Genomic DNA, 23,282 nt, shown 5'->3' with positions numbered 1-23,282 from the left:
ACCTCTGACTAGGGGGAACTGTGCGTGAGCAACCATATTCCTTATTAAACATTGGTAGGAAGAAGCTCTCTTTGGCTTATGTCGATCAGGTTTCTGAAGCCAAATTTAGGGTTTTTCTCAGCAGCCACTGAGATCTGCGAATATGATGCATTTTAGAAAGGGGTCTTTTAAATGATTTTATGAAAGGTGTGCTGTTACCTGAGCACATTGGTGGAGATGGTGGGGTGGCTTTATTCAGATAGTTATTATTATTAGTGAATTATCAGATTTGGAAGTTGATCAAAATTGAAATTAAATTTAAGCTCTGTAACATGAGCATTTCAACTCCAACCTATTAAAGGGGCTTAATCCTTTTCCCCAAATGTCTCTTCTTTTCCCATCCCTACCTAGAAAACTCGTGTAGCATTTTTGTCTAGCAGGAAAACTGCCCAAGCAACATTTTCTTCTCTCATTGATTTATACAGAAAACCACAGGACACGCCAGAATGCCCATAATGTCATCTTCATCTAAACCCAGACCTGATCAGCAGGGGTCTGAGAACCATGTGCTGCAAGCCCCCGGATGCTGGGAAAGGAAAGAGACAAGGCAGAAAGTGAAAGCTAAGCGAAGCCTTTTTTTCCATTAAGAACTTTATACAACACCCACTGACAGCAGTGCAGATTCCCCCTTGCCTTCAGGGGGAGCAAGATCCAGCCTTCAATTGGTGATATACAGAACTTTCTAAATCAAACCACAGAAAATGAATTACCTCCCAGAAATCAGTGTCAGAAAAGGTCTTTTGTCCTTAGCAGACGCTGGTGTGGTTTTGACTCCATTATCAATTATCATGCCAGCCTGAGGACGAAAAGGAATGTTGTGATGTATTTACACATTTTACATTTATTATGTTATTTTATGTTTCTGGGCCAAATCTCAGTTGGTGTTAAACACTGGGGCTCATTTGAAGTCAAAGGCTCTACCTTGATTTACATCAGCTTAGGATCTTAAACACAGCCTAGACCAACACCAATGAAACATGGTGCAACATTTAAAGTATTAGGCATAGACTTCTGAGAAGGAACACCAGAATTTTTGTTAAATTTGTCCTCCTGATCACTTGAGCAAAACATAACCCTCTTCAAAGGTCACTAGCTCTCTTGACATGGGTACCAGTCTAGGTGCCTTATGCCTTCCACTTTTGGAGAACCGAATCTTTAGCCAATAATATGGTTCTCCAGAAAAATAAATATTTGTATTTCATTATAATTGTCACCATTCAAGTTGAAGATGAATTGAAATACCAGCTCCCTTGCTAAGTAAAAAAACCCAAAACCTCCGTTCCCATTGATATGCAAGCAATCTGGCTGTGAAATTCTGCCCAAAAGTGCTGCCCCTGGAAGTTGTGCATCTGGGAATTTTGTAATAGTATCAGCCACTCTCTGTGTCCTATAATGCATCATTTCAGCATGGACCACTTTCAGAGTTACTGTTTCTGCAAGGGGCATAAGAAGCAGAGGACGTTCCACTCTATCACCTTCTGTCTGCATCCTCTTGTGTTTTTCAGCACCTGTTCAGCCCATCTTACTAGCCAATTAAATATGTGCTGCAATCTAAAGACATTAAGTAATAGATGAAAGCTTGGGATCTGGGCACAGTGTCCCAGGAAAGTATGTTTGGGATGAATAAGTAAAGAGATTCAGGAAGTGATTAGACTGAATTTTATTATTTTATCTACCAGATGCTATTTGATTAATGACTAACATTGGCAGCAGTGATCTATAATCAGGCAAGCTGCCAAAGGATGCAGCTAAAGGCACCATTTTAGAAGAGCAAAAGCAGACCGATGACCTGGTGGAAATGAGTGAAAGTAAGACTCCCTTATCTCCCAACAGCCCATGAGAAATTTTTGCCTGTAATCCAAGAATAATAAAGTGAATCTAGTGTAAACAGACTCTGTAGTTCTGTTGTAAGTAGCAAATAAGCCACTTTGTTTGTAGATACAAATGCTGGAAATTAGTTTGCAATTGCTTGTAGTGAATCAGAAATCACAGGTCTTAATAGTTTGCAGGCTCAAAAAGCTGGAGAAATTAAGTGGTGTTTTTAGACATGAAGATTGTTTCCATTGCGTGCAGACTCACTCGGTAGTTGGAATGGGCCCGATTGTTGTAGAATTTTCCCATTGGAATGTGCTCAGAGTAGCCTGGAGAATACATTCCTTCTGAGGGCCCCGTAGGCACATGGTGAAAAACAAACCAAAACCCCGTTTCCTGCAAAAAGGGAATACACAGCATGAGCCTTCCCTTGAACTTTACAGATTTACATTAGCACAGGGGCTTATCAGGATACAGTGCAAAGTGAAAGTCATCAGATTTCAGGACAAACAACAGTAGGTGGTATTGTGCTGTGTAACTATATGCAAAAGACACACACACACCCCTACTCTCGAAAGCAGTTATGGCCAGCATTTTCCAGGTATCTAAAGTTAGCCTCCAACGTCCATACTGAGGCACCTAAATGTAAGCTGGCCTGATTTTCAGATGTGTTGCGCACCCACAAACATTACTGAAGTCAATGAGCATGTCAGGTGCTCAGCACCTTTGAAAATCAGGCCACTTATTTAGGTATCTAAAATGGAAGTAGGAGCCTACATTGAAGCACTGAGATTTGGAAATTTTTGGCCAAAACCGTTTTTTTTCCCAATTAAAAAAAACAAACAAGGAAATTGAGCTGAGTTACAATTTCTGTAGAATTAGCATTAGTATCGATTTAAATGTCTTGGCCCTGCATAGCATTCATGTACTGGTTTAAGACTAAGCCTGTCCCCACTGTGGTCAATAGGAGCTTTGCCATTGACTTAATAGGAGCAGGAGGGGTGGGTCTTTAATTAATACAGGCTGTGGTTTGGGAATTATGTTAAAATAATCTGCAAACTCTAACTACAGAATATGACTAGAAGTGGGGAAGTGAAGGTGAGGGAGATTATATTTGCAGCACTAGCTGCATTAATTTATGGTTTTCAGAAATGCCTGAGTAGTGGAAACAGCCTTTGTTCTAGTGAGAAACAAGAGTTGCAGGGCTATTGCCGTTGTTCTGAATTTTCCCAGATAAGAAACCTTTGTACTCACTTCGGATCCTGCAGCTGCACAGTTTATAAGGTTGTTATGCGGATTGGCCATCCAGAAGGTGGACACAGCACTGTAGATCAGGAACAAAGAATAGCATGAAAATGAATATCCGAAACACACACAAAGGAGTTAGCATGCCATTGCATACAGTACAGGCAAGTCAGATCACAAAGCAGATAAGCCACTGCCAAGGGGGTGTAGCAACTGGAGTTTCTTTCTCTCTCATCATATCACAGCTGTCACCTTCATCTACAGATGGAGCAAAATTGCCTTATCTTTAAAGACTTCAGGAATTAAATGAAGAATTTCTACTGAAATCCCAAGTCTGGTATGAAGCTGTTAGCTGTCAATTATATTTTATGATAAGGTAAAGGTGTCATTGCAATGAAAAGCCCATAGAAACATTCTGTCAAATCCCTGGCTAAACCATCTCTGTGACTTGTGCAATCCCCTGGCATCTGCTCTTTCCACATGCTACTGTGTTTCACTAACCCTATCCACTACCATCCCCCACTGGATACTCAGTCCATGGCCAGATTCTCATATCCATCCTTACACTGAATACTCCCACTGCAACCCATAGGACTAATCACAGAGGCAACATGGGTAAAGATGGACAGAATCTAGCCCTATATATATATATATCTTTTTTTAAAGTAAAAAGAGTTAGCACTCTGATGTCACAAGGCCTAACACTTACTGTTAGCTAGCAAGTAGTTACCAGTGAAACCCTAGTTCCAGGCTGTGTGCATTGATTGCGGGGCAGGAGATTCGGGAAGGCAGCCACACTGGCCATGTTTCTCCTATACTTCACCTAAGTTTCTCTCTCTCTTTACACTGTAATGGGATAAACTGCAAAAAAAAAAAACCAAACCTCTTGCTAAAGTCCTTTTCAGTTCAATCACTACTGAGATCCATCTAATAAATTTGCCCTGATGAAGTTTTGGGGATCTGAAAAGATATATTAGAGGACTGGATCTTGCAAGATGGGAGATGAGGTTGCTTAGTGCCTTCTAGGAGGCACTCAGCAGTTTGTCGGGCTGGGCTTAGAGTTTGCTTCAAATAGAAATGGGCTTTAAGAACTTTCATGCACTCACTTATATGGTGATTAGTAGAAAGGACTCTACGCCAATGCAATCTTTGATCATCCATAGCCAAGTTGCAAGGCCTTGCATAACTACACTGAATTAAACTCTTTGGTCTGAGTTTACTCCTTGTGTAGTATACACCAAGTGGCTTCAAAATACTACTATTGGGCCAGATCCTGCCACTCTTCCTCATGTTGAGTAGTATCCTTACTCCACAAGGAATTCTGTTGTAATCAATGGAACTAGCTGCAGAATAAGGTACAACTCAACATGAATAAAAGTGGCAGAGACTGTGAAATTCGGAATTTAATACCATTTTATACCCACATGATGCTGATTAAATGAGGTGCAAGGCATTGTAGAAACAGGGGCATTTGCCTTCATATTGCACTTTGAAAGGGATGCCTGCAATGGTATCTGAAATAACGAACACTTTAGTTGACTTTGCACTAAAAATACTTAGCAAAATTATACCCTGCATGTGTAAATGTATAAATAGCATAGAAACATCCTGCAGAGACAACTACCCTATCTTTTTGAGCATATGACCCATATTCCTGAAGGCAGAGTACTTAATTATATACACCCAGTCCTGTGTTCCATGGATAAAAAAGTCAAATCCTTCAAGGAGAAGAAAAAGAAAAAAAGATTTCCCACTTACTTGCAGTCCTGCCTGGGTTTGGGGATGTACCCTGGGTAGGCCCCTTCTGTAATCATTTTGCACATTTTACTGTCACGGTCAGATGGTAGCAGAGTGCTAGGTTTAATGAGCAGTCCAAGGCAGTGATCAAATGTGTTGCGTTCCTCTGGCCCATCCTCAGTAAAGAAGCAGTGTCCCAGGGCATTGTAGCCCACAACATCCTTAATCTGCATGTACAAAAAGGGGACTGCATTCAGATTTAGTTTTCCAGCAATTTAGAGATATTAATTATTATTATTACTATAATACTGTGGAGCCCCAGTCACAGACCAGAACCCTATTATATTAGGAACTGTACAAACAAATTGCGCAAAAAGACAGTCCTTGCCCCCAAAGAGTTTACATACTAAATCATAGTGTATGCTTTTAGATTTAAAAAGAATTGGCCATTTAATATGAAATGCTAATTATATTCTTCTTTAATCTGCATCTGAAGCAAGTGATAATATTGTAACGAAACAAAACAAAACAAAATAGCTTGAGAAGACAAAGAGGATGCGAATGAAGGGACATCAGATGTTTATGGCATATCTGGGCTCATTCACCTTTGTGCACAGTTATACAAACAGCTTGGTTGATGGACTAAAATGTATCTGCTGAACTGAAAGAAATATTTTTTTCCCAAGCTATCAGAGAGGCTGCAAGTTGTTTACCGGACAAGCTAAGTTGTTTTAGGTCTGACCTGACCCTTTTTCCAACTGATGACAAGAGCTTGACTTGAAATTGAGACAAACCAGCTGGCGTTAATCAGTGTAGTTGCATTGAAAACCTTGCAGTTCACATGTAGTTCACACTGTAGCTCTATTGTCTCTCACAGAGCTCTGCTGATTTACCCCAGTTGAAGATCTGCGGTAAAATTTTCAAAAGCAACTAAATGACTTGAGAGCCTCAAAGCAGGCTGGATGGAAAACAACGTTTCCGTTTTGTAGAAAATGCTGAGGAGTCAGAAATGGTTTTTGTTCTGATGTGGCGCAAACCTGAGGCCTTTCAAAGTTCTTGGTGAACAGTGGGGGAGAGCAGGAGATCTCCAGAATAGTCAACAGCCAGGTGGTTACAGCACTCACTTGGGATGTGGGAGGCGCAAGGGCAAGTCACTGCTCTGCCTGATACACTTTCTCTCTGGCCCAATGAATACTCATTTATTTATACAAAGTGGAATAGCTCAACCAGGAGACACCGAGATGGACTCTGGAGTGTGGAATGGAAGACCTAAAGCTCATGTTTCTGCTCTGCCTGATTCAGAGCAGGTACTTGAACCTGGCTTCACACATTCCAGGGGAGTGCCCTAACCCCTGGGCTCCTGGCTATTCTGGGGTTGCACTCTCTGGCCAGATATTCCACCCCAGATGTGAGAAGCCTTCCTGAGGATGTTTGTGTGGAAACCAAAACATTGCCATGAAACATTTCAGTTTAGACAGAACAGCTTTCCAACAGGAAGTTTTGTTGAAAACTTTGCAACCAGCTCTACCTAAGACCCATTTTCAGAACTGATTTAGGCTCTTGGCAATTTAAGTTCCACTGACTTTAAATGAGACTTGGGCTCCTAAGTGCCTATGTCACTTTTGAAAATGGATTTAGGTGCTTTCAAAAAGTTCTCTGGGCTTTCTCTCAGAGGTTTCAGCCAAAGGGAATCAATTTCAAACCAAATTACAGGACTGAATTTGAAATTATTAAATATATACTCTCATAAGACAGAATACTTTGCCTGCTGGATCTATTACGCACTTCCATCTGCAAACACATGTATTATGCATAGCCCATGGTCCAGTGTAAAATATTCAAGCCTTTGAACACAAATCATCACAGTAAATTAAAGACTGTTAAAATGACATGCAGCTTAGTACATTCCATTAAATTACTGCTCAAATTTGCTGCCTAGTCTCTTGATTTAATTAGGTAGCCATGCAAGTCTAACACCCCCTGTATTTTCAGTGTAAAATAAGCGTGCTGCGCCATTTCAATCACCCCTTCTTGGAAAGCTTGAAATTTGCCAGCCTTGCAATTATAAACACCTATTAGATACTAGAATATTTCAGGAAGGTAAACCCTCTTCAAGAGGAGCATCACCTTACTTTTACATCAGCAAGTCCTTTCACAGGGATGCCAGAACTGCAACTGAACAGCTGTGTACATATATTATTTTTCCTGAGCACACTAGCAATACTTTAGAGATATATCTATGGTGCTGGAATTTTTAGCTGCTGAAAGCTGACAAGTGACATGTCAAACAATTCCTCAGCTACCTGCTACACCAATTCTTTATGCCAGGGAACTGTGGCACTAGATCTGTATTGGTGTAATACGTCAGGACCAAAATGAGAATAACTGACATATTACTTAGAACATGGCTAGGGAACAACAAATCCTTGTATGGATTCAGTATCCTTGCAGGAGTAAACATCTACCAATACTATAAGAGGGAAGCTAATATCTTGGCATAGGTCGGAATGCTGCACTGTATCATCTCCTCTGGCAGATGCCCTAATGTAGGATTGCAGCTCTGGGGACAGATTCTCAGCAGGTGAAAGTCAGAATAGCTCCACTGAAGTCAAAATAGCTAGCCTGATTTACACCAGCTGATTTACTTGCCACCCTTTACTCGATTAATTATTTTTCCTATTTGTGGCCTCTGGGATTACTCAGTTCCACTTTTGTCAGTTCCCAATCTTGTTTCATTTTCAGATGCTCATGCACTAACACAGTGCTGAAAAGTTTGGGAACCGCTGGACAATGTTTATTTGTTTAAAAAAAAAATTCTAAATGGATTTTTTTTTTAAATTTAATGAAAACGTCACTATTAGTCTATATGCTTATTTGAACAGAGTGTAATTTATGGCTAGATTTGATATGGCAATAAATAAACCAATTGCCATGTAGCACAGTTGGATTAGTGAAAGCAGATACCAGTATAGCAGTTAGATAACACTACTGCTTCTCCCCAGCAGCACAGCTCTCCCTGGAGTTCTGCCAGACAGTTTATCAGGCTTCATTTAGTGTCCATCCCTGATAACAGCTTCTATTTCAGTCTACACACTATGGGCCAGTTCAGTGGGGCTGACCAGGGCGTAAGTAGCAGCAGAATTTGATCAATGGGGTTGCAGTGGTATAACGGAGAGGGAAAGTTGGCCAACATATTAAAGCAATTATGGACATTTTCAATTATGTAATTACGGCAACAAGGAGATTTCAACCAGTTTGATTTTAGAAGGACCCTCTGGTCCTTAAAGTGAACATAGGCTTGTGGACAAGTGTAGAGGAGTGTTTGGTTCAAGCCAGCTACAGCCATTTATTTATTGTTCATAGACAGGCTTTTAGCACCAGTGTGTAAATCCTCAGGAAGAAGAATCTGCCACCAGGAGCGAACAGTGACATTTATTTATTTTTTATTTTACGTATTTTATAGTGTTGACATTTCAGAGCCTCCTGCTCAGGGTGCTAAAAGCAAAGTCATTTGTGACACTAGCAATGTGAGAGCTCAGTGAGGAGTCTGCATGAGAATTTCCAGCCTGCTTTAACAATGACTTAACTGTTACAAAATGCCCAAGTGCCTCTCCCTTCATCCACCAAAGCATTAAGCAAGCCCTTAACTATAGGCCTGTGTGCTTGAAACCAGTGGAAATACTAGAAGTCAGTGGGACCACTCCCATGCCTAAAGATAAGCATCTGATCAAGTGCTTTGCTGTGTTGAGGCCTGATATTCCAGCAAGTTTTTTTTGGTGTCTACTAAGAGGCTAGTGCATCCAAAGACCAAGGCAACTGGTTCCCTGGCAGGTTATGCTTTGGCTCTATCTGCTCTCATAGGCACTGAATGATATGTGAGGAGAAGAGGGCAGCATAATCCTGATTTTCTCTTCTATAATTTAACTAGTTTAAATAAGCGGTGCCCGGATACTACAGCGAGGAGCGTCTTAGATTAGTAAATCATGCATTTTTTTTAAAAGGCAAACAATCAACATTAAATGATCAGTGTAGTTTTTAGGTTTTGTGGTGTTTTAAAGCTGCATTTCTCTTTTAGTGGAGGTTTTAAAAAAAAAAAAATAATAATAATAACTTGCCAAGGAATAAAAATCCAGAGCCCCTCAAGGAATCACAGTTGAGTAACACTGTAGTTTTCCTCAAGCACATCAGCCTGTCTGCATTTCATCACTGCTGTCTTGGCTCGAAAAGCCTGAGAACAGGGATCCTTACAGTATTTCCTAGTCACAATGACATGGTTTTCACTTGGAAAAGGCACAAGAGGCTGAAAATTTCCAAATACCCTGTATAAATCCCCCCAGCTGACCCGTGAAATGCCATGCTCTGGATATTTGGTTTGGCAGTAAGCATTAATCAATAGAGACACAGGGTTTAAAATTAGAATCAGAGCTGAGGTTTAGTCAGCCCTCTGCTAATCAACAGCTGTGCAACCACCACATAGCTGGAGGATGTGTTTATGGTGCCATTATTAGGAACCTTCTTGACAAACAGACTCCTGGCAATTCTCTTCTTCCAGGCTGTGTGTTAGTTACATTCCTAGCTACACTGAGCTGCTATATGGATGGCTTTAAATTGGAAAGCCGTTCTACAGCTCTGGATGCCTAATAAAATGTAGAGAAGTTAAAGTACAACATATTCTTCAGAAACCAAATCTATGTAGATTTTAAGGTCATGTTGAAAACAAAATAAGAGATGAAAAATGTTGAGCTTGAACACTGCGAGCTCTTACGGTTCAATGAAAAGTTAGTGCAGGTGTTTTTAAAATACCAGTGATATACTGGGGGAATTCCTAGTGCTCAGTGACCATCATTTTACACAGCATGGCATGCTGGTGGTCTCGTGTTCAAAACACTGATCTGTTATGCACAGGGTTGAGATCTTGGCTGGCTGTTGAAAACATTTTTGTATATTGGCTCTGATTCTTTTTTTCACATGTGGTGCCAACACAGGAAAAATGTTGGATTCCTGTGGAACTCACAGGCATGTTGAGGCCACCATTTTGGACTGATCTTTGGGAAAAGTTGCAAAGTCAGTCCTGATGTGTGCTAGAGCTTTCAAAAGCTCTGCTTTCAAAACCACATTTCTGAACCTTTTCTGGATGTGGGTCAAGGTTTCTCTTTCTCACATTCAGAAAACGAATGCATGTGATGGCTGGTTATTTGGTTTCAGCACTAACATCCAAATTGTACTTTTTGACCCTGGGCCTAGATATCCACAAGCAGTGGGTGGAGTGGACATGGGGTCCTCGCTCTAACTTCTAACCTGAGCGGCTTTCAAAATATTCTTAAAACAACGTCAAGTTAAAGTTGATGAACACACTAAAGGAAATTGTGATCAAGGGAACCTGCTTCTAGTGGAGAAGATACTAGATGAGAAACAGTGCAACATGACAGAACCATCAGAGCTAGAATAACCGTGACACAGAATGTGTGGGTATGCTGGTCAAAGCCTTTTTTGAATTCAGTTCAGCTCTAGTCCATGTGCTCTTCATGCCTCAGAGAAGCAGCACCAACGGTGTCTTATGAAAATGTGAGAATGTCTTTCATTGTGTTCTTTACTGTGAAGTAGAGTGAATCCCCAGTGGTGCAGGGAATTTGCTGCTGTGGCTATGGTCATTATATGTGCGCTCCTGTGTTGTAATATACCTGGTAAATAGATGTCTTACTATAGGCGACCTGCAGGATTACCTCATTGTTCTGACACACAGCTCTGTTAAATCAGAGGTCTCTGACTGCTTATGTTGTGAATGGGATTTTCAAATACAATCCTTATTAGTGAATTAAAGTAACCTTAGCTCTGGTGATTGCCTTCTTTAATAGTAAACTATTTGTTTATAGATAGATTCAACAACCCATTATAGATGGGATTGTCTCCAGGAATCTCGGCATACAAGGGCCTTTGAAAACCTTCTCGACTCTGAGTCACATACAGAATTTAGCCCTTGGTTTTACATTCTTATGTTGGATTTATATTTTAGAGACATGTTGAAATATATTTATATTAATATCACTCAATAAATCCAGGGCGAAAGAAAAGGGCATTGGGTCTAACTCTACAACTCTGTCAGTAATGATACTTGTTAAAGGGACTTGCAGTATCATTTTCATTATATTAGGGAAAGAAATTAGGTAAGTCTCAAATAACCCCTGGATCAGGAAGCTAGTCATTAAACCGTTGTTTCTTACCAGCAAGCCATTGGAGCCGTGGACTGTGACACAGCGTGAGAAGGTGTGGTGAATGGAGACGTCCTTCACGTAGGTTGGAGGGTGGTAGCCTCCCTTCTCATCCACATCTCCAGCCAAGTGGAAGTGAATTGGATAGTGTCCCATTCTCTGCTGGCCCATATGTTTCAATTCTAAACCTTCAATATGGGCAGCTTTAAAACCAAGACCGATCTGCAGAACAATAAAACACTAGTCAAGTGGCAGTAAGAACATCTGGCTGCTTGTTTCATATTATTCACTGGTGCATGCAGTGTTGTTGTAGCTCTGTCTGTCCTGGGATATTAGAGACAAGTGGGTGAAGTAATATCTTTTATTGGACCAACTTCTGTTGGTGAGAGACAGAAGCTTTCAAACTTACATAGAGCTTGAAGAAGAGCTCTGTGTGTAAGCTCAAAAGCTTCTGTCTCTCACCAACAGAAGTTGGTCCAATAAAAGATATTACCTCACCCACTTGTCTCTCTGTTTCATATTAGTCAGGCAGAGCAAGTCTTGACTATGATGGCTGATAGAGGGGATAGAATTTGGAGTCAAACCACTGCACAGCAGATGCTTCCTAGTTTGCAAACTCAGGCACAACTGTTTGCATTTAATGCTTTTCATAAAGCAATTGTGTTAGATTTAATCCCCTGGGGAGATGGGCTTGAATGGAAGCCCCAGATCTGAGCACTACCCAACTTTGGGGAAATTGGAAATTGGATCCAAACTCTGTAACCTGGAAGTGCTGGGCCCCAGTCAGTTTGGTGAGGCAATATTTGAAGGGGTGTAGCGAGCACTGCAAAGAGAGGAGAAGAGAGCAGGAGGGGAATCTGTTGTCTACACTAGCAAAAGCCCGTTTACTTTGCAGGCCTCCACTCAGAGGATGTTCCCTGCCATGTCATGACCCCCTTACTAGGTGCAAGTTGTAGAAGAGTATGAGTAAAAGACTTATACAATACCTTGATATGTCCCCCAAAGGTATCAAAATCAAAGAAGGTGCATAAACTATTGCTATAGTCATAGCACTGCCTCTCCATCTCTCCCATCACCACTATATTTCGGCTTAGCAGCCCGACTTCTGCTCTCATGTCAACGCCATCGATAACTTCTCCTATGTGAAGGTAAGTTGATCTCCCTAAAGGGAACAAGATGCATTTCCATGTTTATTCTGTAAGCACCGCATGTACTGGCTGACTCTTATCGCTGCTGGGGGCTGGGGCGGTAATGAACTAAGCACCTGAGTCAGCAAAAACTATTGGCAGGCTCTTCAGAGATGGGGAAGCCCAGGGTCACAAGGTCCTTCAGAGATATCCTCAACAGAGGAAGCAGGATTTGTGCAGTTTCTAAGCCACTTGACGAATGTAAATGCTGCTCCACTGGCCTCTCCCTCAGCCCACACTCAATGCTTCCTTCTGCGCTGGCTTACGCCGAAGTGGTGGGGAGCTCTGCACACAGACGTGCAGAGCTGCCCCCCGCCAGGCCATGCTGCACACAGCCCCCTGCACCTGACTACCTGAGGGTTGAAGGAATGAAAGACTCAGTGTGGGCCCACCAGAAGGGAGGGAATTCCAGCCAGTGTGAAGAGCTAGAAAGCAAAACACTCTCAACGCTGTAATTTCATTAAAACACATGCACAGTGCACTCCTTCCTTCCTGGCTTGGCTTGCTTGAAGAAAAAGGAGGAGGAAAGGCTTATTTGACAGACCACATTCCACATTATTCCAGTAAAAATAGGTAATAAACTCACTAAGTAAACACTGTGCTTTAAAGAATGTTACACTTGCATGTATTTCATTTCAGCGGAGACATACACGGCAGTAATTAAAAACAAATGGCAGGCTTGATGCCAAGAGATCTCGGAGAGGCACTTTCTGTTTGGGCAGAATCATCATGGGGGAAGAGGGGTTTTAAAAACATTGAAACGCCCTCTTTTTAAATGAAACGACGTTCTGACTCAGTTATAAAGATAAATAGACAGCAGTTTGATACAGTTTACTCTCCTTCGCCCTTCCAGTTGAAGGTAATATGGTTTAGTAGATAGGGTGGTGCACTAGGAGGCAGGAGAGACACATTCTTTCCTAGCTGTGGCACTGGCTGAATCACTTACTTTTCTCTCTGCCTCAATTTCCCCCATCTGCAAAGCACCTTGAAATCCCTGGATGAAAAGTGCTATTCTATTAAACTGAAGCGTTACAATAACAGAGACTGGCCAGGGCTCCTGATTATCAGGAGGAGGGCATCTCTTCTACCCACTGTGTCTAGTAACTTTATTCATCTTCCGGTGAAGAATGGGACCAACCACACACCGTGCAGAGGAAAAAGGAGGCTGAGAAGGACTAATTCTTTGATAGTATGTTAGCCATGAAAGAAAGGCACCACCTTCACACTATAGTCCTTCCCTCCCTCCCTCTTCAAATCTGCATCATAGTGATAGGCCCACACATGGAACAGAATAACCCATTCATAGTGCTCCTTGAGTCAGCTGGAAGGGTTGCTAGAGAACAAACCAAGGTAGTTCTCCCACCCATGTGATGAATGTGCTGCTCCTACAGAACACCCAGACTCTGGTAGACCAGAAATAAGGACTCAAACTTGGGCCTTGGTTCTCTTGTATGACAACCTGATACATTGTCACAAGGCCACTGGGTAAGTGTTTTTGCATCTAGTCAGTCTGGGACCTGTTAGGCTCACAAGATCACTCCAGCTGTAACGAAACACACCCTAACTGAAAAGGGGCTTCTGGCCCTTGTTTGTGCACATCAGTCAATGCACAGAGCTGTCACTATCCCATGCACACGTCAGATGGTTGAGACATCCCTGCAAACCAAAGGAACCCCAACACTAGGATTAGTTTCTTAGATGTTATTTTCGGTTATTCCCATCATTGACCTTTCCCTTGTTTACTGAAACACAAAAGGAAGTTCAGACAATCATAAGAGCCTCCTATTTTGAACAACAGCTTTTGGATTTGCAGTACTGCAATTAAAATAGTCAGTTTTATTATGTGTGTGTGTTGAGCTCTGAAATACTAAATGTCATGATTGCCTGTATTTAATATAATTGAATACCAGTAGACATGCAAAAAGCTTAAGCACTGACAAGAATGTGAAATATTCACTAACCAGGTTCTAAATATAACTTGGTTGGGTGTATGCTTTTGCTCACTTGGCTAGATTTGAGAGAAGATGCAAGGCAATCTTCTTTTTAAAATGTAAAATGGTGCCTTTAATGGGCTGTTGAAAAAAAATATTTTGTAACAGCAGCCAGAACTTCAAGCTCCCCTTTAACAATGTAATAATGGGGCCATACTGTAGAAAAGGTGGGCATGCTTCGTGGAAGAAAGACTATTGCACCGGAGACCTCATGTACTTGTAAATTCCATGTGGAAAACAAAGCCAGGCATCTCTACATAGTAATGAACATGTGGGCTTTACTGCTCGTTCACATTAAACACTTGGCATGCACAAGCAGCTCATGGGGCACATTCAGAAACAGATGTGAAAGAAATCTGCTCAGCACGGCACTCCAGAGTTCACAAGGAGACAAGAATGGTATCACGCTGCAGCACTGTAAACTGAGTTTGCAATTAAGTCGCTGCTTACAGCCGGCATGCTGAGTTGCTAGCTGGAGGTAGGCAGTTTGCTCATGAGTGACGTTTGTGACACCTGCCGCATGGAAGCCCGGGTGTCAGAGACTTGCAAACCAGTTCCACCATGGTTCAATGATAAGAACTTCACTGCTTTGAATCCTGGAGCACAATGTTTATTGTTTGAACATCAGAGCTGTTTTTGTGATTGTGCAAACATTAGCAAAGCCAGACACAAACCAGAGTAAAATATTTTTCATGGGATTGCTATTGCTGGCATCACTCACAGAAGGATGTCAAGTATCAGCCATACGCTGCCACCAATAGCAGTCAGCAGCTGGGCCATATTATTTTCATAACCAGAGTGATGTGGTTAGCCACATTGCATCTCTGTCATAAGCCAGTGTGGCAGAATAAAAAACTCCCTTGATTTACCATGTGCCATCATGCTAATGAATTAAACTAGCAAAATATGAATATACACAGAAACAAATCACTTTAATCAGTGTGTCTAGCCAATTGGCAAAGCAGCTGCATAAAGTCCATCCCTATTCAGCAAAGCAATCAATCACATACCTATAGTTAAGTATGTGCTTAAATTCCATTAAAGTCAGTAGGATTTAAGCATGTACTTAAAGGTAAGCATGTGCTTTGGTGAATAGGAATGGCTTGCTAAATTAGGGCTGGATGGAAGTCAAAATGGAATTGCAGATCAAATTCTAAAGAGTTTCACATTCAAAGCTTCGTATCAGAACATAACCCTAACGCTTTGATTCTGGGTTCTAATCAAAACCAGAAGGAACGTGGGGTCATCTTTTTAAATGTATTTTTAGGCACCTAGTGGGTTTTTCAAAAGTGCCCAGGCCCCTAACTCCCAATGGGAGCTTTAGGTGCCTAGATATTATTGACAATCTAGCCCTAAGTGCCTAAAACAGTTTTGAAAAAGGGTTTTTGGTTCCTAAATTCATTAGGTGCTTTTGAAAATTGTACCCTTAATCTAATAAAAACACTGCAGCCCCAGACAGTATCTAATCTGTCTGCCTGTTCTTCCCATTTGGTTGTCTCTCCATCTGTTTTATTTCTCTACCTGTTTGCCATCAACCTTTCTCACTGTCTCTAAAATATATCTGTTACTTTTACCAGAGAATTTAAGCAACTTGATCAGCCAACATTCAAGCATCACAGTAAACCACCCACCTACTCAGACTCAGGTGATAATGAAGTCACTGAGATAGTGAGGTAAAATTTTCACCTGAAGTCTCAATTCTCTCAACTAAAGATGTACGTTATTTTCATTTTTGGCTATTTAAATTAACCAATATTCAAATTAAATTAATTTTTTACAGACTTATTTTTTAATCCAAGAAAAAAAAAAAATAGTCTCCCCACCCTTTTCAGTTTAAAAAAAAAAAAAGAACAAAAACCCCCACCACTGCCACCATGGAATATTTAATTCTTCATTTTCCTAGAATTCAGGCAAAGCATGTACAACCACAACAGTAACTACACTCTGTGCTATCTAATGTGGCTGAAAGCCTTTTACCCCACTTCTTATCACTCTTCATAATCATCCAGATGTAAAAGGATGATCACTTTTAAAATAATTTTGAAATTGATTTCATCTAGATCTGCATTCTACACCCTCCCGCCCTTCCCTCCCCCACCCCAGAGATTTTATTTCTCTAGGATGCTCCTGGCTGTTTTCTCTCTCAAACAAAATACTTCTGGTTTTTTATGTTTAAACTTGCACATATTCTGGGCTTGACCCAAAGCAACATTAAAGTCGACAGAACAGCTCCCATTGATTGCAATGGGCTGGGGATCAGCCTCTTTCCCAGGCTCTTTTGCTACATCTTTTAGGCTCTGTCTACACTTGGAGCGAAGGGTGTGATTCCCAGCTCACATAGACATCTACTTGTTAGCTCTCCTTGAGCTAGAGAGCTAAAAATAGCAGTTTAGCTGTGTCAGCACAGGCAGTGGTGAGCATTGGAACGTTAGCCACTCCATTATGCTCCCATGGGGTTCAGGCAGGCTTGTACTTGGGGCAGCTAGCCAGTGCCACTGCTTGCCTCACCATGGCTATGCTACTCTTTTTAGTGTGCTCGCTCAATAACAGCCAGTGTGAGAAGATCTACTGGAGCTGGGAATCACACCTCTAGCTCCAAAGGTAGATTTTGCCATAGAGTAAATGCTGCCCACGCATTGCCCGTTTGATTCACATGTGCTTTATATTGTTTATGCTTAATGACAAACACGCACTTTTTCCTGCTATCCATCTTCCTATGGAATCCTCACTGGTCTGCAATATATCCACTGTTTCCCATTTTTATTCTGGCTGTGGCTGGCCATCGGAGAATTCTCCTTAATTAGTTTTACAAGCGAGCCTGACAAATTTATGAGTGGGATTGTATGACAGAATCGCTTGTGCTGGGAAAGGGCAGGGCTTACTGGCTCTGTGGGTACCTTCCGTTTCATAACTCATGTTCCTAAAAGCTCATGCTTTGGAGTTTCAGCTGTCCACTTGCGGTGGTCAGAAAGGGATATTTTCCCCCTTTAATGTGTTCTGTTTTGGGGGTGGAGGGGTTAATCTCCTTCCTCTGAAGCATCAGAGACGGCCATTGCTGGAGATGGGACACTAAATAGCCCAGGCCAGTGCTGTGAGGTGGTGCAGAGAATTCTCTCTTTTAGTTTCAGGGCTGGCTGGTTCTTCATCACATTTCAGAGTCTAACTGATCATCATATTCAGGGTTGGGAAGGAATTTATCCCCTAGTCAGACTGATTTTTTTTTGTCCTCTGCAGTGTGGGGCCTGGGTTGCTTGCCAGGATCATCTGGCTATATCTCACTTAATCAATTCCCTACTGTTGCAAGGGTATCCGGCACTGGTGCACCTCAGACCCTTCTATTCTCTGCCTGTAGCACACAATAAATTAGTCTCCTGAGGGTTATAATAAATTGGACTAATTTCAATTATTGGGTGCTGGCTGTGGCCTGTGATATGCAAGAGATCAGACTACGTGATCTGCTGGTCTCTTCAATCTTAAACGCTACAACCCTGAGACTTGGAGCAAAGCATCTGTAGCAGATCAGAGAATCCCATCCAAGCTTTTTCTTGGGTAGTGGAGATTCAAAAGGAGGGTTTGAGAGTGGGGGTGGTCTCATGGCCTGTAGTTGTTGTTTAGTCCTTTTCGCTGTAACTAATAAATATGACGTAGCAGCTCTTTCTATAAATATTCATTTTTTTCTGCACTTCTCATGACCGAATATGCCTCCCTCTTGAGAGCAGCCTGTTTTTTTCTAATTCCTCCTTGACATGTGCACCTGGCACTGGGAGTGTGATGTGGGAAAGATGAGATTTTGGCTGAGAAATATTGAAAATGTCTACCCTCGCCCATTTCTAAAAATCAAATCCGTCCCCAGCCTTTTTTAAATGCTGGGTTAACGTCTTCCTTCAGTGCGTCTCCTTTAGACATGCTGCTAAGCAGTGGTCAGGGATAGAGGAAGCAGCATTAAAAGATGGCTAGAAAGGGCCTTTTTTATGATGTTTCCTGCCTGACCCACAGCAGACAGTGCCAGAAAACGCACAAGAAATGTGGTCTCCTGAGGTTTTCAAGCTAAACGGTGCACATCTGGAGAAGGTTTGGGGAGTTTAAATCAGCATCTAAACTTTTGAGTGCATATAAGAAACCTGAACACTAAGGACAAGACTCTCCATTGCTCTGCACCTTTTAGTCATTTGCAACAGGGCATAATGAGTATAAAGTGCTACCAGTGACTCAATGGAGAATCAGGCTCAATATCTTTTGAAGAGATGGCTGAATGTGGCGTATCTTAGAAGACAAGAGATAAAGTATTTTCCTTCTAGCTTAGTGTAGAAGAGATCAATAAGCCAGCTAATGTAGTTATGCTGGAATGGAGAAATGGTCTCCACATCTGTTCTGAGGTAAGTATTCTAATTCTAAATCTCTTCTCCCATATTTTAGCATTGCCCGATAGCAAATCCAGTAACACTTCACAACTATTCAATCTCTGCAGCCATTCCAGTTGGATTCAAGATGTGTGTGTGATGCAGTTATAATCCCAGATTTACTAATGAGAGGGATAATTTGAGTAATTATGCCAACTACAAGTAGAGTTTTGTTTTGTTTTTTTAAAATCATACTTTGCCAAGTACAGGATATGTACAAAAGGTCATTTAATCCATTATTGTTAGTAACTTATTGTTAGTAACTGCATAGACAGCCTCAAAGATAAGATTGGTTTTCCAGGGAAACCACAAGAAATAATTGCTCTTTCATCCTATCCTGTTCTACTGTAATAACACAACCCTTCCTTCCTTCCTTCTCTCCCTCTTCTAACTTGCACTGTGTTCTCCCAGCTTTGCAAAGTCCAGAGATAAAACACTTTCAGTCAATTCCCCCACAGAAAATAATCTAGACATAAAAACGACAAGTGAAGAAAAGTTAAACAAGAGGAGGAGGAAGGGGAAGGAGTTCCATTTAAATAAGTGACAATTTTACTGGGACTAGTGACCTCCATGAGTCTGAGCCTCATGGAAGTAACTGCTTTGAAATCACTACAACTACCCACCTGAGTAAGTGTTTGCAAGAATGGTCCCTTAGGTGCCTGAATTAACTAATTGGGCTGGAATTTTCAAAGATCCATAAGAGTTAGGCACCCAAATCCAATCGAAATCCAAGGAGAGTTGGGTATCTAACTCCGTTAGGCTCTTTTAAAAATCCCACCTGTAGAGCTCTTCTAATACTCATCTTTTTAACTTCTAGTCAGTAAAATAAGTACAATTTCTCAGCAGGAAGTGTCAAATATAAATAGCATATGAGCTGGCTAACTAGCTTAACTTACCTGACAAAAATATCCAAAGCTGTATCTATTAAAATATTATTAAAACATTAGAATATTGATCATCATTAGACTTTTGCTCTGTCAAGTTGATGTTCCACAAAGTCCTCATAGCCATGTTATTAAATGGGCACTGGTAAGTAGTTTAATCCTGACATTTACATTTTTTGGGGTGGTTTTTTTTTTTTGTAAAAAAAACTAAACCAAAAAGGAAACAACCTCCTCCCATCCCCTTCCCAAACTAACTGGTTAAAGGGGACAAACCCTATTATGAGTAGAAGTGTTTTTATAATTTGTTATTTACAATGGGCAGATTTTTGGAGCTTTCAGTTCCTAAATCAAACTGTCTGTACGAAGATCCTTCATTGGAACTGGTAAGGAAAACTGTGAAGGAGGCAGGAGACTGTGCAAGAAGACAGAAAAATATAGTCTGTTCTGAGCATAGCTCAATGCCCAATCCTGCAGGTTAGGTGAATAGGATACAATGGAACTGTTCACCTGTGTAAGCGCTGCAGGATTGGGCCCACCGCTTACTAGTCATTTTAAATGCCGTCACAGAGAAGAACGGAATGAGAACCCAAGGCTGAAGTCCCAAGTTGATTGCATACAGGACATTCCATTGACCTTCTGAGGCACTTGTCTTCTCATGAGGATGGAGGAGATTTCAAACCTTCACATTATTTCCTTCAAACTAGGCTGAACTATGTCAGAGTCAGGCAACATTCTTCCATTTTTAGTGCATGTGATTTTGCTACAAGAAAGCTGGATGCAATTATTACTGGGTCAGATTGTGCCCTGACATATAACCTGTGAAATTCCATTGACATCAATGAAGTTGCAGGGATGTAAGTCAGGGCAGACTTTGGCCCCAGTGTGTGTCATCTGTAGTAATAAAAGGGATGTCCAAATTATCCTAACAACTAATTGGAAACAGCACAAATAAAAGCAACGAGAGTCCTGCAGCACCTTAAAGATTAACAAATTTCTGCAGGCATAAGCTTTCAGGGGCTGCAACCCACTTCACCAGATGCATCTGGGTTGCAGCCCCTAAAAGCTTATTATACCTGCAGAAATTTGTTAGTCTTTAAAGTGCCACAGAACTCTCGTTGTTTTTGCTGTATACAGACTAACACAGCTACCCCTCTGGAAAAGCACTAATACTTCAACAAGTATTTCCACTTAGAGCTCTACTGGAAATCACATGGCTTTTTTTTTTTTTTTTTCCTGTCTGTTCACATCCCTAATATTAACTCAATGGAAATTTTGTACAAGATGAATATAAATAAATTATAGACATTTAGGGATCCACTAAGATACTGAAGAGAGTCTTAGAAATTTATTAATCTGTGGTCTTAATTTTTATTGACTATTTTCAAGATTGTTCTCATAATGTACTTTGTATCATTATGGATTGATGCAGTTTTTCCAATAGCTCAACTATTGTTTGAGAATAATATTCAGCGGGTAGACATATTCTCTTTGAGAGTATTTGTCATCTTAAGTCATAAGACTATGATGCATTCTAAGTTAGAATAATATTTTTCTTGGCTTAACCATTAGTCATTCATTGTTTGACAGGCAAAAAGGATAGAGTCCTTCCAAAAAGCCAGTGCAGGCAGAAACGCTTGTATCCTTCAGAAAGGGCTGCATCAGAGATAATGATAATGAAGTAGTTAATGTTGCAGAGCTGAGCAAACTGTCACACTGATTGTTCTAAGTGGGAGTAAGTTTTCTCAAAATGAATTTACAATAGGTGTATGTAAAAAAAAGCTCTCCTCAAATGAATCTGACTCATCATTATTATCTCTCACTTAAACACTGGCAAGGTATAAGGTAACATGTCTGAATTACCACGCTGTGCAAATATCACCATAAGAATATGGCCTCATCTATGGCATATTTTTTACATTTTAAATGTATTTTTGTTGTGGTAAAGGACGGTACTGGGAAGTTCTCCATCTGGTGACAGAATGGGTAGCTATTGCACTATTTCTCCACACTCCACATCAATGTCCCAAAACCAAGTTCTGGAAAGGAAAGAGGACCTCACAGATGCCGGAGAAGATTTAGAAGCCATTTGCTGTGCTTTAGAAAATCTCCTCCCTGACATCTTTGCTTCTGCTGAAATTGACAATAAAGGTGCCACTTTGTGGTGGCTGTATTTTTTAACTGGATTTAGACCACTGAAGAACAATTAGACAGCAATGATTTTTCACAACCAGCAACCTGTTCCAGATTTGAGATGGTCATCTAGAAAAGAAAAACTTCTAGAGCATTTGCATCCCTTAAATTCTATAAGCTTAGGCCCAAGATCAAGACAGAGACAAGATCAAGAGCTGGATGCTAAGGAAGAAAGATGGAAAACTCACAGATAAATAGCAAAAGATACAGGTGTCAATAGCAAACCGAAGGACAAATTCAGCTCTCATTCACATCTGTGCAACCCCGTTGATTTAAATGGTGCTGCTTTGTGTCTAAAGGAGAGAGGAATATGCCCAGAGTAACATGCAAATGACACGATAAATCCTCACCTGCTACTTTGACCTCATTAGACCCACAGGCTCTGCACGGCAATACTTGGAATTCTTCTGCCTGGTACATGGAATAATCCGTACTGGCAACAACAAGCCTATCTCCAGCCTTCCATGATCGTGCATCATCTGCCAACCTCAAGATTGTGCTGTTCACGTTGGTATCAATGGTTACAGTAAGCTTTGGTCTCACTAGGAAGCAAAAAGGGGATGGCAGAGAATTCAGCTCACTGAACCTTAAATTGTCTGCTAACTTTACTTGGCATTTTTGACACCAACAAAATGTAGTAGTTTAGTGATCCTACACAAATGATACAGCTCTCCCCAGCATGTTCTCGGTTGGGTTCGGTTTGTGAAACCAAAAACAAACAAACAAACAAACAAAAAAGGCCTATTCATTAGTTATTGGCAAGTAGATTTTCCACTAACCATTTAACTAAATTTAAATGTAGCCCTTAGTGGCTCAGCTCACCACACCCACTTAGCTCCAGCAATTATGGGTGCTCTGCACTGTTATTTACAGTAGCAATAAACCTCCCAGAAGTGGTCTTTAACATAATGACTGTTTTTTCCAACAAAGATAACTGCCTTCCATCTTTATCTCCCTACTAAATGATCATTAAAGAATCACATGTAATGACCGGCACGAGGGCAGGTTTTGCTTAAATGAATAATTGCAAAAGGAATTATTACTTTGAAAAACACGGTTGTCTCCCAACATCATTAGCATGAAACACAGTCTCCTCGCTTGCCTGCCCCATCCTGAAATGCTTCAGGAAGCGTGGAGATTGTTATAGGTCTTGCCAAGTATTTGTACTGTATTACTGGGTTTTGGTAACACCACCGTGTCATTCCACTTAGTGCTCAAGAATCTAGGAGATAAGCTTTCAGTAGATCATCTGTGTTCACCTCAACACACTCAGCTTGAGTAACTACATCAGACCAAATTCAGTTCTACGGGAAATAGGTGTTACTCCCATAGATATGAGTAGGAAGTGCTCCATCAGGTCTGTATTTGGCCCATCCTGTCTACCTGTGGCTAAGTGCTCAGAGAGGGGAACTCAGGGACCTGGACAGCAGAGGAAAGCAAAGAACACAACATGGAAATCAAAGGATTTCCCAAATGGATTATTACGTTTGGTATCGACTTTCTTCGTCCTATAAAACAGCCAGCTCAGAAACAGGAAAATGGAAAATGTAATTTCTGCTCTGCATGACATGGCAGCTGAGCTTTAAAA

The 23,282-nt window shown here is 41.1% G+C and overlaps 1 protein-coding gene across 1 annotated transcript in view; it reads right to left on the bottom strand.

Annotated features, from left to right (window-relative positions):
* CEMIP (cell migration inducing hyaluronidase 1) overlaps positions 1 to 23,282 on the bottom strand; it is a 65,104-nt gene that overhangs the window by 24,329 nt on the left and 17,493 nt on the right. The window contains exons 10-16 of the mRNA XM_067555714.1: positions 22,045 to 22,236; positions 12,029 to 12,204; positions 11,055 to 11,264; positions 4,855 to 5,060; positions 3,106 to 3,175; positions 2,119 to 2,247; positions 750 to 835 (exon numbers count right to left, since the gene is read on the bottom strand). Of these exons, the coding sequence (XP_067411815.1) occupies positions 750 to 835; positions 2,119 to 2,247; positions 3,106 to 3,175; positions 4,855 to 5,060; positions 11,055 to 11,264; positions 12,029 to 12,204; positions 22,045 to 22,236 (1,069 nt within the window). The remainder of the gene's footprint in view (positions 1 to 749; positions 836 to 2,118; positions 2,248 to 3,105; positions 3,176 to 4,854; positions 5,061 to 11,054; positions 11,265 to 12,028; positions 12,205 to 22,044; positions 22,237 to 23,282) is intronic.

This window comes from Emydura macquarii, unplaced genomic scaffold (assembly GCF_026122565.2).
Source record: "Emydura macquarii macquarii isolate MOO-44397 ecotype Brisbane River unplaced genomic scaffold, CSIRO-AGI_Emac_v2 contig_1644, whole genome shotgun sequence".
In the NCBI taxonomy this organism is placed as follows: domain Eukaryota; kingdom Metazoa; phylum Chordata; order Testudines; family Chelidae; genus Emydura; species Emydura macquarii.
Note: the sequence above shows the minus strand (reverse complement) of the source record. Positions and strands in the feature narration are given on the sequence as shown.